A 13,477-nucleotide genomic window follows, 5' to 3' on the forward strand; every position below is an offset into this window, starting at 1 on the left:
CCGGCTGATGAGGCGATTCCGCCCGCCCCGGTGCCCGGCGGTCCCGCCGCCGCTGCCGCCGTCAGGGGCCGCCCGGGACAGCAGCGCCTTCGGGCCGCCTCGGCTGGGACCAGGTGAGCAGCGGCCGCTGGCGAGGGCGGCTGCCCCCGCCGGCCCCTTCCCACCCCCTGTGCGTGACTGCCCATGGACGGGATAGGGCAGGGACAGGGCTGGGACAGCGGAGCTTCCTGCCCGGCGGGCGCTGCTCCCACCCTCGTGGCAGGGAAGCATCGTCTGTCTCCCCGTGGCAGCGGGTCACCGAGTGTGCCCGGGGGTGGACACTGACCCAGGTGCTCGGTGGACACTTGTCACCGGTAGAGCTGGTGTTACAGAAGTAACTTCTTTTTTTTTTTCCCGATCTCTTGGGGAGTTGAAGCGTAGAGAGTTTAGGACATTTGCTCAAATATTTAAGGGACAAAATAGACACTGTAAGTTTTTTGCTTTGTCTTGTCTGGACCATTTGATCACTTGTTGAAAGAAGAAAAATTGGCCTTGGTAGTCTCACTTGGGCTCCTTTTCAGCACTGAGTTTGCTGATTGTATTTTCCAGAAATGCGGGGTCTGGGGCTTGCAAATTATGAGTGCTTCATTGATGCACCCATTGAAGACCTTCATGTCAAAAAAAGAGTGCCTTAAAAACACTGCTGTGGAACGCAACCAACTGAGGAACGTGGCCTTTCCTCAGAAGGCAGATTGGACAGCTGCAAGCTGAAGCTGAAGAGTTCACTTAAAAAACCCAAGAGTGAAATCTTTGATGTAGGAAGAGTGGAGGAACAGTTGACTGGCTCAAAACAACCAAGTTGGAAAGTGGTGGGGGGACAGGGCTGGCCTGCTGTAAGCTCCAAAATGGCAAACTGGGGCAGGCAAAATGATGGTGACACTGTGCCAAACGTGGTCCATTGCCCTGGCTTTAGAAGCTGCTGAGACCACGCTGGATCCTTGGGTGGTGACTATCTACCTTTCTCTCTCCCTTTTTTTTCTCTCACTTTCTTCTCCTACCTTCTTCTCAAAATGCATTGTAAGCCAGACCACAGAATTCCAGTAAGTGCTTTGTTTTGTCTGGATAAGCTAAAATTCGCTGATTTAAAGTTTGCAAAGTGCCTTACTTTGTCTGGATGTTTTCAAAGTTGCCAAGTACCTTATTCTACTCAAATGGTCTAAAGTTTACAAGTAAAAGTTGTTATTGAACTCTGAGAATTTGATTGCTTCTCCCGCACACCACCCAGGGCAAATCCAACTACCTTCTCCTAAACTCTTTGAGTGGGCAGGGGCATTACAGGATCCTAAGCAGTTTCTAAGAAAAATAATCTTTTATTAAAAAAGCAAAAAAAGGAAAATTCATCCAAGAGATTACTTTCCAAAGACAAATTGAGATGAAACTACCAATGTACTAGCATGATTTAATATTGTGGCCAGTAACTTCTGCTCCTGTGTAGTTTATTCAGTGCTTCCACAAATGTTAAAAGAACGAAGGAGCCTTTTTAACTTCACTGTTGGTTTTTTTTTTTAGATTCCTGCTTTCACAGTGTGTATCTGTGAAAAATCCAAAAGAACAACAGGCTTTCTCAGTGAGATTTAACAAGTTCAGGAAGGGAATTGTTGACTGTTGACTTTGATACACTAATTGGGCCTAGTAAGATAAAGCTGCTCATATGATTTTATGTGACTATTTAATAGTGTACGTTTGGATCACGGAGATTCTATACAAACAGTCTTGCTAAGATGGCAAACTGGTACTTAAAAAAAAAAAAAGTACCAGGTGAAGGCATTGGTTATTAAATCTTTAAGAGCATCCTTTTTCTGTACTTTCAAGGAGTTCCATAAGGAACATTTTCCTTGTCTTCTGTTGTCAGTTTGGCACATATGAAGATCTCTAATGATAGCTATCACTGTCTTTTGGCAGGGAGAGCATGAGCTGACATAACTAGAGCTATTGTTGAAGCCTGCTCCCTCCTCTGTGGCAAGATGCATCTTTAGAAGGGAATAGAGAGGAAGGTAATTTATATGTAATGAACAGTTCAAGTTGTGGTGAAGTTGGACTGTTGTTAAAATGTTGCCAGAAGCACATGACCTAAAGATGGTGTACTAAAAGATAGTATTGACTGGCCAAGCACATTTTATAAATGGAAAAAAAGGACAAGAAATAAACATTAGGAGAGAAGAGAGCATGACAGCAGGTATTTAGGTCTCATAGTCTGTATGGTATTGGTGAGGAATGTGGCAATGCTGTTTGGGTTAGGGTGAGTACAACGTGCAATTCTGGAGTCTCAGGGAAAGCAGTAGAGGGAGATACAGCTTAAGGTATGCAAATCTTGGGCAAAGCATTGTACTTTCTATTTAGATGTTTTCCAGATTGCTGTTGGATTATAGCCTGTCAAAGGCTGCTGTTGATGGAACAACTTGTCCCTTTGTTACTTTGCGTACTGTTCAGATAAAACTTCTAGTATACCCCAAATTTAGTTGTGGATTCTGCTCTCTATTTCACCCAACAGCATCTCAATATAGTTGTTGAACATATTAGTTATTCTTTATATGGACTAATGCACTATTTCTGTCTATCTAAGACTTTTTGTTTGTTGTGTTTTTCTTTTTTTTTCTGGTGTATCTAAAGCTGAATCAGAATTTTTCTAATCTACAATGTGAAGTATAAAATACTGCACACCAGGTTCATGTTTCTCACAGTAGCTACATGTCTGAGTGAGTTATGGCAAAGCAAGAAGAAGGAAGAACAGAAGTTGGGATTTCTGAGAAGAAACCAACAGATGTGAGCAGTATGGATAGGCACAGCATAAACAAAACCACTTGAAGGTTGTATTAATGACAGAGGAGGAGCAGTTAATCCCCACAAGGCTGTAGGTTGTGGATGTGTACTGGAAAAGCAGAGTGGTAAGGAAGATAAACATGGTACCTGTGTGAATTTATTTTGTGCTAATGGAACATGAGTACTAAAAGTTTGTAGCATCCTTGGGGGAAGTAGACAGCCTTTGTAAGATGGGCTTTTATTTAAAAATATTGCTAGATGTTTTACTGTTAAATACATTCTTAGTAAAGTGGTCTTTTGTCAGATTATTTTTTCCAAGGGCCAACTGCTGGTGAGGCTGAATTGAATACAAGAAGTCATATTTCTTTCTAGCCTAATTGATAATATGCCTAGAAAACACAGACACATTTTGGCCAAGTTGGCTTCTTTGGATCTTCTTTTGGACCTGAAATAGAACAGTAATTTTCAAGCAGACATAATCACTGGTTTGAACTTCATTGTGGTTTAGCAATAGGAATGAGCAGGTGAAAACTGCCAGTTGCTCTTTGTGGTGTAGTTTTGCTTAATATTGAATAGGAGGTGAATTGAAAACCTGTGGTGAATTGCAGTTTCACTAAAATTACTGACATCTTGGAAGCTAAGTTTTCATTCCTGCTCCCTGATGTTTCAGTGCTTCTGTTGACACTGCTTTATGGTTAGCTATACTTATGTTTTTCTCCCAAATTCTTTTCATTTTAAATTGTGTTTAAAATGTTGTCCCTGTTATTTCTAGAGTAACAATTTCAAGATGTCAGGTGGTGCAAAAATCCCGTTCAACATAATTGATACTGCTCTTTCTTCACTGAAGAGCTCCCAGTCCTTCATCAACTCTGGAATGGATATTGCTACTAAGACTGCCTTAGACCTTGTGGAAAGTTTCAGTAAGTATATTCTCTCTTGTATTGTATCCTGAATCTGACAGATGAGTCCTAAACCTACGTATTTTGACTTAGTTACTGTCAATATCTATCTTCATTATAGGAGCTGTAGCTCCTCTGGCTAGGCCAGGCTGTTTTCATTCCAGTCATTTCACTGTCTTAAATGATAAATTCAGTGAAAATGTAAATACCAGGAAAACATTGTCCCTGCTTTTGTAACACTGAAGAATAATTGTGTTCCAATTGTTTTTACCCTACAGTTTTCTAGAAACTTTAATGTTGTTGAATGAGATGGAGAGGGCCCCTTAAGTGGGTGAATAAAATGACTTTTCATTCTCATACTGCTTCTTTGCGTTGTGTTTTATTTGATGTTTAGGGCAAGAAATATTAAAATAATGGTAGAGATTTTGAGAACAAAGCTTGAGACACCTGTTAGGGGATGCAGTTTTATTAAATGCTGTCCCTGCTGAAAATCAGGCCCCTTTAGAGTGCTTCAATTTGAACATTTTGGAGGGGGTGCATTAAATCTGGAATCACTGCTAACAGTTTTGTCATTGCTATTTCACAGTAAAAGGGGCACTGCAAGGCTACTTTTCAAAGACAAACACTAGGTGACCCATTTCTCTATCTTAGATCTATGATAATGTTTTCACTAGGAAAAAAAGCTTTAAAGCTCCAAAATTCTGGTATTTTTAATTAAGAGTGGAGAATGGAGAACAAGAATCCTCCAAAATGAAAGTTTTGCTGTTCATTATAAATATCTCACTCAGCTAAGCCAAGGATTATGTGCAATCAAGATGAATGTTTTTCTCTTTGTCTAGCGTGATAGTTCTCTCTCCTTTGACCTTTTTATCCATACTCTTGTCAGAGACAATTGATATGTCATTTCTAGTGGGTAGAGGAAATAGAAAGCTTGTGTGAACAGTCAGCTGGGGATTCCCTTTGAGGTAAAACTCGTGTAACCAGTTGTGTTTCCTCTCTGCTTTAGCAGTCACCCTCTCTCCTACTTTGCCATAAGCAGTGCACGGAAAAACATTGAATGTATTCAATTCTTTCCTTCCCAGTACCACAGCAATTATTTATACGAAAGTTAAAAGATTTGAGTGGTTTCACCTTTCAGTAGAAGCCCCTGTTGCATTCCTGTTGGGAGTCAGCTCCACTGTGCAGGTCTGCTTCTGTAAGTCTGTGCCTTGTACTCCTAGAAAATGCCTCTTCCTCACATACCTGCTTCTGAAACATTAATCTTTAATTACAACCTTGACAATACTTTGTCCATTTAATGTAGTAACCAAAAGGGCCATATTCAGCATTCTATTTTGAAAGGAGAAAATTGCTCCTGAGGAAATACCTATGGTCATTGTTACAGTTACTTTTGTAAGGTTTGGTTTTCATTCCCCTGACTAGTCCACTTGGACTTCAAGTTCTTGTGCTCTTTAGAGAGTGCCATCAGGAAAGATACTGTGTTTCTGTGGCATGATATGCTTTGGTGTTTTAGAATTAGCATCGTCTGATCTACTGGACTTTACTGTTCAGCTCTTACCTCCAGCTCATATGTGGTGATTTTTGTTTCTAGAGTTGTTGTTCATCCATCCTCCTTTGCCTTATGTTCTGAGGCAAAATTTAATTTTGAGAAAGAATTAGATAATATATTTCTAGTTTTTTGTTGCTGTCCTATTGGCAATTTGCTTTAATTTGCTTTGCAAAATTTAACTGTCCAACTTCTGACAGGTTTCATTGCCAGGCTTTGTAGAAGCAACGAATTCTGTTTTAACTGTTTGTTTTAGCTTACAGGCACTTTTTCTGTGGATATATTTTGTTCCTTTGGTCTTTCATACTGGATAATGCTGGTTTTTGGGAACAGTAATGAAATTTTTCATAGCAAGTACATGAGAAAAATTACATTTACATCTAAAGATAAATAACTAAAAAGCAGGCAAAGTTAGTGTAGTGAGTGATCTCTGTTTCCTCTCTTTATTCCTATTCTCTACAAGCCAGATCCTGAAAACATTTACTGTTAAATGTATTTATTAAAGGTTTATTTTGTTCTAGTCCCGTATAGATTTATGAAAAGAAATTGCTTGTGTTAAATATTCAGGTCAGACATTGCTCATTTATGAACTTGTACAATCTCTAGAAAAATAAGGCAGTTTCTGTTAACTGCTACTAATTTAGGTGCAGAATAATTTTAATGCATCTGATCCTGAAAACCTTTTATTTTTTAAGTGATTTTGTTGATGTCCATGAAGTTAAATTGTCGATTAAGACCTCCCTGTCCACTGATACCCTGCTGACTTTTAGCATTGAGCATCAGTGGTGTGTTGTGAGCATGTGCTGGCAGAGACAAAATTTTAAAAGATCCTGTAGGGATTAAGGATCTCTTTCTAGAGGTGAAAACTAATTTCACCAAACTGAGTATCAAAGGGAAACAGCCAATTTAAAAACTCATTTTATTTAATGAGTTAAAAAGAAATATAAGTCTTTTCCCCTTCTCAGTCTTTTTGCTGATTATCTTTAGCTACTGACATTGTCTAAAGGTTGTATTTTTCTCTTTAAAAACACCACAATTGGTATAGAAACATTTTAAAATGTTACTATGTAAAAAGCCCATGTAAGCAGAAAAACCGACTGTGCACAGTTGGTTTCAATATGTCCCACCCGTGCTCTAAACACTCTTGGATGTCCTGTGGCCCAACCTAACAAAATACTGAAGGAAAGGATACACTGATATTCTTGAGTGGTCCACCAGCATTTGGAGGGTCTGTATATTGTAAAGCTTAAGCACATGCTTATATCCTCTGCTGGGCTGGAGTCCTAATAGATTTGAGAATTTAAAGGTGACACTGTTCAAAATCATTTATAATGCAAGTAAAAGCATTTTAGTTCTACTATAATTTGCATCTTCCTAAATTTAGCCCCTCAATCTAGTTTTGAGCTTTAGTAGTGTGATTGAAAAAAGAATTTATTAAGTCTCTTGTCACAAATACTTGTTTGGCAACGTCTCTCAACTGTAATGCTCGGAGAGCTTTAAGCCCCATCTTGACACTTCTGCACACAGAGAAGCAGCTGTTTGCATTGCTAATTTAACTTCTTTTGGTTGCTGAGTTGTCTTTACTTAGACTACTCAAAGTAGTTCCACAGAGTTAGAAAGCACTGCTGGACATCCATGTCAAATACTGGAATGAAAAGTCTTTTCCTCTGTTTTTGGAATTAGTGAAACCTGCTATGTGTGTTGACTGATGTGCTGATAATGGTAAGAATGTGCTGGCCCAGGGTAGGTCTGGCATATCCATGACAAACATCTATTCCCAGCTTTACTTAAAGTTTTTGGCTGTGAATTTGGTCAGCTTGCTGAGGATGGCAGTTTTATCTGACTTTTCACGAGAAAGCAGCAGAACTTTCTCAAGAATATGGGAGACTGTAAAGTACAGAGAGCTGTGGATATCATAATGAAGAAAGCTAACTCATGGTTATCCCCGGGCTTCCAGTTCAGCACCTGGCCTTTGAGGGCGGGTTACTTTTGTCTTGGTTGGAGCCCAAATTATGTGGGACTGGGAGGATTGTCCAGTACAAATGGGAAATAATTGGAAGGTCTTGAGAGTATGCTAACTACAGACAGGATGATAAAAATTTCTTAGCATAAAACTTCTGAAAAGCATTTTAAAGCATAGACAGATAATGGGTTTTCTACTAGAAGGCAAGATGCTTCCTTGACATCTGGGACTATTCCAACCACACATCACATTTGCACTGTGAAGTGTAGAGGCTCTAAAGTGTAGAATATCTTTGTGGGAAGCAGTTACTGCAACTGACCTCTAATCTTATTTGGGGGAAAAAAATTAGCTACTTTTCTTTTTCTTCAAAAACTTGCCATTAAATGTCATGGTCATCTGCTCCCCATGGCTGTTTGCCGTCTGTATTACATGGCAGTGATCTTCCTGTAGCACTTTCAGGGTCCCTGTGAGAATTCCTCTTTGTTTCCATGCTTTAAAGGATTTTTCTGCTCACAGAAAAATCTGTCTGTTTCTTTACAGAACAGACTCATGGGTCTTAATAATGTTAGTGATAGGATTCTTTGGCATGTGCCCCAGATTAAGTTAGAGTTACAGCTCTGCCTTTTCCTTATCTGCTTATTGCATAATGTGCTCCCTCTGCCAGCAGAGTTTACCTCAATTCCAGCTGCTTATCCCATTTGTTTGTTCCCCTTGTCCCAGAGCTGTCTCTGTGCTTTTCTTCCTATGTGCTGCACTGCATCTCACATGTGCAGTGTCCTGCTTTTTCTGACTTATCTCCAGATTGGTTGGGATCCACTTGTGTAATCATGCCTGTTCAATATGAGCTAAACAGTAGTTGGTAATCACAGAATCGGAGAATATACTAAGTTGTAAGGGACCTACAAGGATCATCGAGTCCAACTCCTGGCCCTGCACAGGACCATCCCCAAGAGTCACACCATGGGCCTGAGAGTATCCTCCAAACACTTCTTGAACTCTGTCAGGCTTGGAGCTGTGACCACTTCCCTGGGAGCCTGTTCCAGTGCCCAACTACCATCTGAGTGAAGAACCATTTTCTAATATCCAACCTAAACCTCCCCTGACACAACTTCGGGCCATTCCCTTGAGTCCTGTCACTGGTCACCACAGAGAAGAGATCAGTGCCTGCCCCTCCTCTTCCCCTCATAAGGAAGTTGTAACTGCAATGAGGTCTCCCCTCAGTTTCTTCCAGGCTGAACAGACCAACTGCCCTCAGCTGCTCCTCATATGGCTTCCCCTCAAGGCTTCCCTTTCACCACCTTTGCTGCCCTGCTTTGAACACTCTCTTAAGAGCTTAATATCTTTCTTATGTTGCGGTGCCCAAAACTGCCACAATATTCAAGGTGAGGCTGTCCCAGTGCAGAGCAGAGAGGGACAATCCCCTCCCTCGACCGACTGGTGATGCTTTGCCCGATGCTCCCCAGGACACGGTTGGCCCTCCTGGCTGCCTGGGCACTGCTGACTCATATTCAACTTGCCATTGACCAGGACCCCCAGGTCCCTTTCCATGGCGCTGCTTTCCAGCATCCCATTCCACAGTCTGTACGAACATCGAGGGTTGCCCCATCCCAGGTGCAGAATCCAGTACTTTCTTTTGTTGAACTTTGTATGGTTGGTGATTGTCTAGTCTTTTCGTGTGGATTTAACTCTATGAGATTACCCACATCACTTTGATTTCTCTCACTGCTCTTTTAGAATGGTTTTAATAGGAATGACTCTAAATGTTTCTGACCCTTGTTGACATAGGAAGGAGCCTAGACCATAGAGACATGGTGATTAGCCTAGTTTTATTAAATTATTGGCAACCTTTTAATAGACACTTGGTTCATGAGTTTCTATGGAATATCCACTATTCTCTGCATTGACTTTCTAAACCCATTGCAGCAACGCATAACATACATGCACATTCTAAGTTTGTTCATCTCTCAGAGCAGGGGACCTTTCCAAGTTTCTCTGTCATTGACCTAAAACGTCTCCTATTTGGAATGGTGCAAACTCCAGTATAAAGATGGACTCTGTAGCTCTGTTTGAATATAAAATGTTTTTGTTAATTTGTTTTCTTTGTTCTTTTTCCCCCCCCAGTTTATTTTTCATTGAAAATGCAAATGCAGGATTCTTGCAGTACCATACCATAACACGACTCTTAACATTGGCAAAGGTCTTGTACATGAAATGACTACAATGGGATTGTTTCAGGATCCAGAAATTAACCTCCTGACACCTGTGCTTCTAAAATTCTCATGCTCTGTTAACTTTCATGGTGTTAAGAGATCATCGTGCTTCATAAAAATAATCAAAACATAAGGTACTTGCCGCAAGAATGGGCTATAGCATATAGGCTGGAATGACACTTTACAAACTCCTTGAGAAGTGGTGTGAGCATGAAGGTCCTCTGAATCAGGAAATGAGCAGGATAAACTTTATCTTGCTGTCCTGTTCTTGTCCAGGGAAGAGAAGCCGTGTCAAGATGTTTGCTTGCACATCTTGCCTTCCATTGCATATGAGCGGTGGTTTCGTCGGGTTGCTCTCCACCTCATAGTGGCCTCATAGTGGTCAAAGCTGTGGCCTGTGGTGCAAGGACTCTGCATGAGGAATCAGACCTTGTTTTTCCCTTGGAAGCCCATAAATCTGTGAAGGTGGTCATGAGAAGCAAATAGCAAATGGTTTTATATGCACTGAAGGAGTAAAGGGTTTTTTTTCTAGTTGGAGAATCTTAAGTGTAGGTTTTCTATGTTTATTTTCTTTTGTTGGAGAATGTAAGTGTAGAATGTCAAGGGCCATCCTGGAGATAAATAGCTTTTCACTGACACTTGCTATATGAAAATATTTTCTAGCTATGTGAGAAGGTACTGTAGAAAATGAAGAGAGGCCAATGATTCATGAAGTTCATCCTTCTGTGTTAGCCTCTACCAGATGCTTCCTGTGAAGCTGCAAGAATTCCCTCATAATACCAAGCTGTTCACAGAGGAAGTTTTTTTTCTAACCTCAGGCTTTTATCTGCCAGAAGCTGGTCTGCTTTGTTGCTACACCAGTGTCTGTGGTACTAATTGGTGACATGCACAAACTCAGTGTAGGCACCAAAATTACATCTTTCTTCTTGGGAAAGTTCTTTTCCTGTTGTTTAAGGTAAACTTGTATTTTGTGGTATGTGAGATAAAATGTTTCAGATTCCCTTTCTCAAAAATTCTAATTTTGTTTTCCTTAAAATCCCTCGCTTAAGATTAATCCTTTTAGGAAAAATGCTCTTTTAATCTTATGCTTCTCTTCTATTGCATTGTGCTTCTTGTATTGTTTTACAGGTATTTAACCTTTCAGCTAACAGTGAGAAAGATATGTTTTTCTTGAAGTAGGTAGGTAAATGGTGTCGCACTTTAAGTATTTTTTCTTCAAGTAATTTTATTGTTTGAAACAAAAAGGCCTGGTTGGGTTCTTGTAAAATGCTTTTCTGAAGACAAAAAATTATATTTTGTGCGCTGTGTTCTGCAGTCAATATAAAAATTTGGAGAAGAGAGGGTTGGAATAATTTTTTGTCTTACCTCTGTTTACTTACAAGATTTATAGCCAACAGTGATGAGCCTGTTGCTGGAATACACTGGTTGATTCTGGAAGCTGTTCTTCAAATAAGCTGTCTGAAAAAGGAGAATTTGGAAATGTGCCTTGTTTCAAAATCTGGAAAAATATGACTTGTAATGAAAGATTTGTGTTCTTTTATATTTATACAAAACCACCGTGACTGTAGTCTGTAATCTTACAAAGTGGGAAGAAACAAATATGTGTGGTTGTTACTATTTCCTAGCTGGAGTTTTGACTGCAAGAAGAGCACAGTGCAGTGAGGGGAAAGCAGCTATATTAAGCAGCATGCTTTGTTCTGCTAGCTCTTTCTCGGTCTGGGCACTCAGTAAGCTGAGTGCATCCAAGTATCTTTGTTCCTCAACTTTCGCAGTTTGAAGCAAGAAGAGGCCCTTTAGGTGGCAGCAAAGCCTTTCCTGCAGCTCGAGCCCTGGCTCCTTCACCTGCTGTGGCACTAAGGAACTCCCTCCCAGAATGGATTTAGAAGTGTTGGTGCCATATCACTGTACTCCTGCATTTAGTAACAATAAAATATAAACGGAGGATTAAGACCAATAGAGATAAAGAGAATTTGTATTACCAAATCAGTACAGATCGTTGCATTTTGTACATGGCATGTGTTGAACTAGAGAGTATCATTCAGAGTGAAATCCAGTCTTGATTTACAGCTAGCTTGCTGAATAACTGTCTTTAGTGCATTCTCATGGAAATGTACTGACAGCTTGCACCTGAACAGAAGGTCGTTTGCTGGACAGTCTCTGTTTTTGTCAGAACTCTTATGAGCGCTCAGATGAAAACTGCACAATTTTTTTTCTCAAGTTTTGGTAGGTGATATTTACATAGTGTCTGATGTCAAATACACATGTGCATATGTGTGTGTGCATATTCTGTTCTCTAACGTATTTTTCTAAGCCAGTGGTAATTTTCTCCCCCAAAAGTCATTGTGAGTTAGGGAGATTTGCAGTCACCTGGTGGGTTACCTCATGTACCCATGGTTAGTATAAATTTCTCTGTGTCCTAGACCTCGTAAAATTTCAGTAGTCTTCAAAATAGATAATAAGTGGGATTTAAATGCTGCATAGACCTTTTTTGGAGACCCTCTGTGCTCTAGTGATGTTAACCTTGAGAGAATGAGTGAGCTTAAAGCTGTAAGTTATAGGCTTGAAATTGCTGGGTGAGGTTCTTTGGCCTCTGCTATGCATGAGATCAGAATAGAATGATCCTAATGGTCTGTTCCAGCTTCGATATACTATGAAGTACTGCAGAGGTCTTGTGTGGGCTCTTTAGCACAAAGATAAATCAGCCTCTTTGAACAAAAGCCAGAGAGGAATATTTTATCTGAGTAATTTACTGTATGAAAATACTCTCTGTAGTGTATTAATCTGTCATTTTCTTATCATCATATTTCTGCCACAGAAATGTGGCAATAAGAAAATACCGCTAACTCCTGCTTAAATGTAGAGGCATATGATATATATAGAAAGTAGTGTGGGCTTTGAAGAACCCATTCTGAAAGCTTTAATTTTTATCAATTTAAGTAGATCAGTATTTAGCTTTCAGTGATCTAATTGTGTGCCTAAATAACTAGGGAGGGAGGAGGAACCCACAAGAGTAGGAAAAAATCTGGGGTTGGCAGCATTTAGAAAGATTAAGGATATAAAGCAATTGTATTTCTTTTCTTGATTCTTTCCATTAGGAAAAGGTTTAACTGGGTGAAAAGTAAGCATTGTGCTGACATGTTCTCGGTGTTTGGTCAAAACACGAAAGAAGCCCTTATGTAGATGTGATCATTCTGAAACTTCATCCTGATCCCCTTCCAATTAGACACAAGACACTTTTAAAAAAAAAAAAAAAATTCCCTTTCTTTTTCTTTCTCTTCTTTGTTCTTCTCTTCAAGAATTCAAGAACTTGTGACTGGTTTTTGCCTTTTTTTTTGATACTCAAGTAAGTTTTTTTTGGTCAGTGAACATAGAATTAATTATAAAAAGTTTTTAATACTTTCAGATTAAAAAAAAGAAAAAAGTCACTCTGACTCAAATCCGGGTTTTATGACATGTTTTATGAAATTTACACTGATGTTATATAGCACACTGACACTCTAGTGAAGAATGAAGATTATAATATGTACTGATTAAATTCCAGGAATTTAAAGGGGAATGTTTTCTTTATCAGTCAGAATCACATGTAAAACTTGTGTGTTCCTTATTACTGACACTGAGACCCATGAAAAATACCATCCTTTGGAGGACAGGCAGAGGTTGGTGGTCTGAATTGGAGCTTTAAAATATTTTTATTATAATTTTCACAGATTATTTTGCTTACCTTCTCATTTTCTTTCCCATTTTCTCTGAAAAAGAGCAAGGAACACATAATAGCATTATAATAATAATGGCCAGTCTTTGCGAACGAAGATTTTTTGGGAAAGGTCTTTTACCTTTCAAGCCTGCGCAAGGGATTTTTTAGGTGAGACACAGCCTGCGCTGAACTGAGCCCACCCTTTAATCCTAAGGTTCATCTGCCGGGGCCAAGCAAGCTTGGACAATGGCAGTGAGGTCCTCAGGACGTAGGTTTGTTTAGAGTGACCTTCTCATAGATGGATGGCCTCACAGGGCTAACGGGCTCCATCTGCCCGGGGGACCTGGAATCGAACCTGGGTCGCAG

The 13,477-nt window shown here is 39.9% G+C and overlaps 1 protein-coding gene across 6 annotated transcripts in view; it reads left to right on the forward strand.

Moving 5' to 3' along the window:
• The first annotated feature begins 24 nt into the window (after positions 1-24).
• Positions 25-13,477, forward strand: part of NSMCE2 (NSE2 (MMS21) homolog, SMC5-SMC6 complex SUMO ligase) — a 131,826-nt gene continuing 118,373 nt past the window's right edge. For 2 of the 6 annotated variants that reach the window (XM_027684404.1, XM_027684402.1), the window contains exons 1-4: positions 25-113; positions 1,942-2,033; positions 2,650-2,802; positions 3,572-3,719. In XM_027684404.1, coding sequence (XP_027540205.1) covers positions 2,743-2,802; positions 3,572-3,719 — 208 coding nt within the window. In that variant the 5' untranslated portion in view covers positions 25-113; positions 1,942-2,033; positions 2,650-2,742. Of the gene's footprint in view, positions 114-1,941; positions 2,034-2,077; positions 2,925-3,571; positions 3,720-13,477 lie in introns of those variants that run through there. The other 4 variants (XM_027684406.1, XM_027684407.1, XM_027684403.1 and 1 more) reach the window with 4 other exon arrangements.

Source organism: Neopelma chrysocephalum, unplaced genomic scaffold (assembly GCF_003984885.1).
Source record: "Neopelma chrysocephalum unplaced genomic scaffold, ASM398488v2 Primary Assembly neopelma1_66, whole genome shotgun sequence".
NCBI lineage: Eukaryota > Metazoa > Chordata > Aves > Passeriformes > Pipridae > Neopelma > Neopelma chrysocephalum.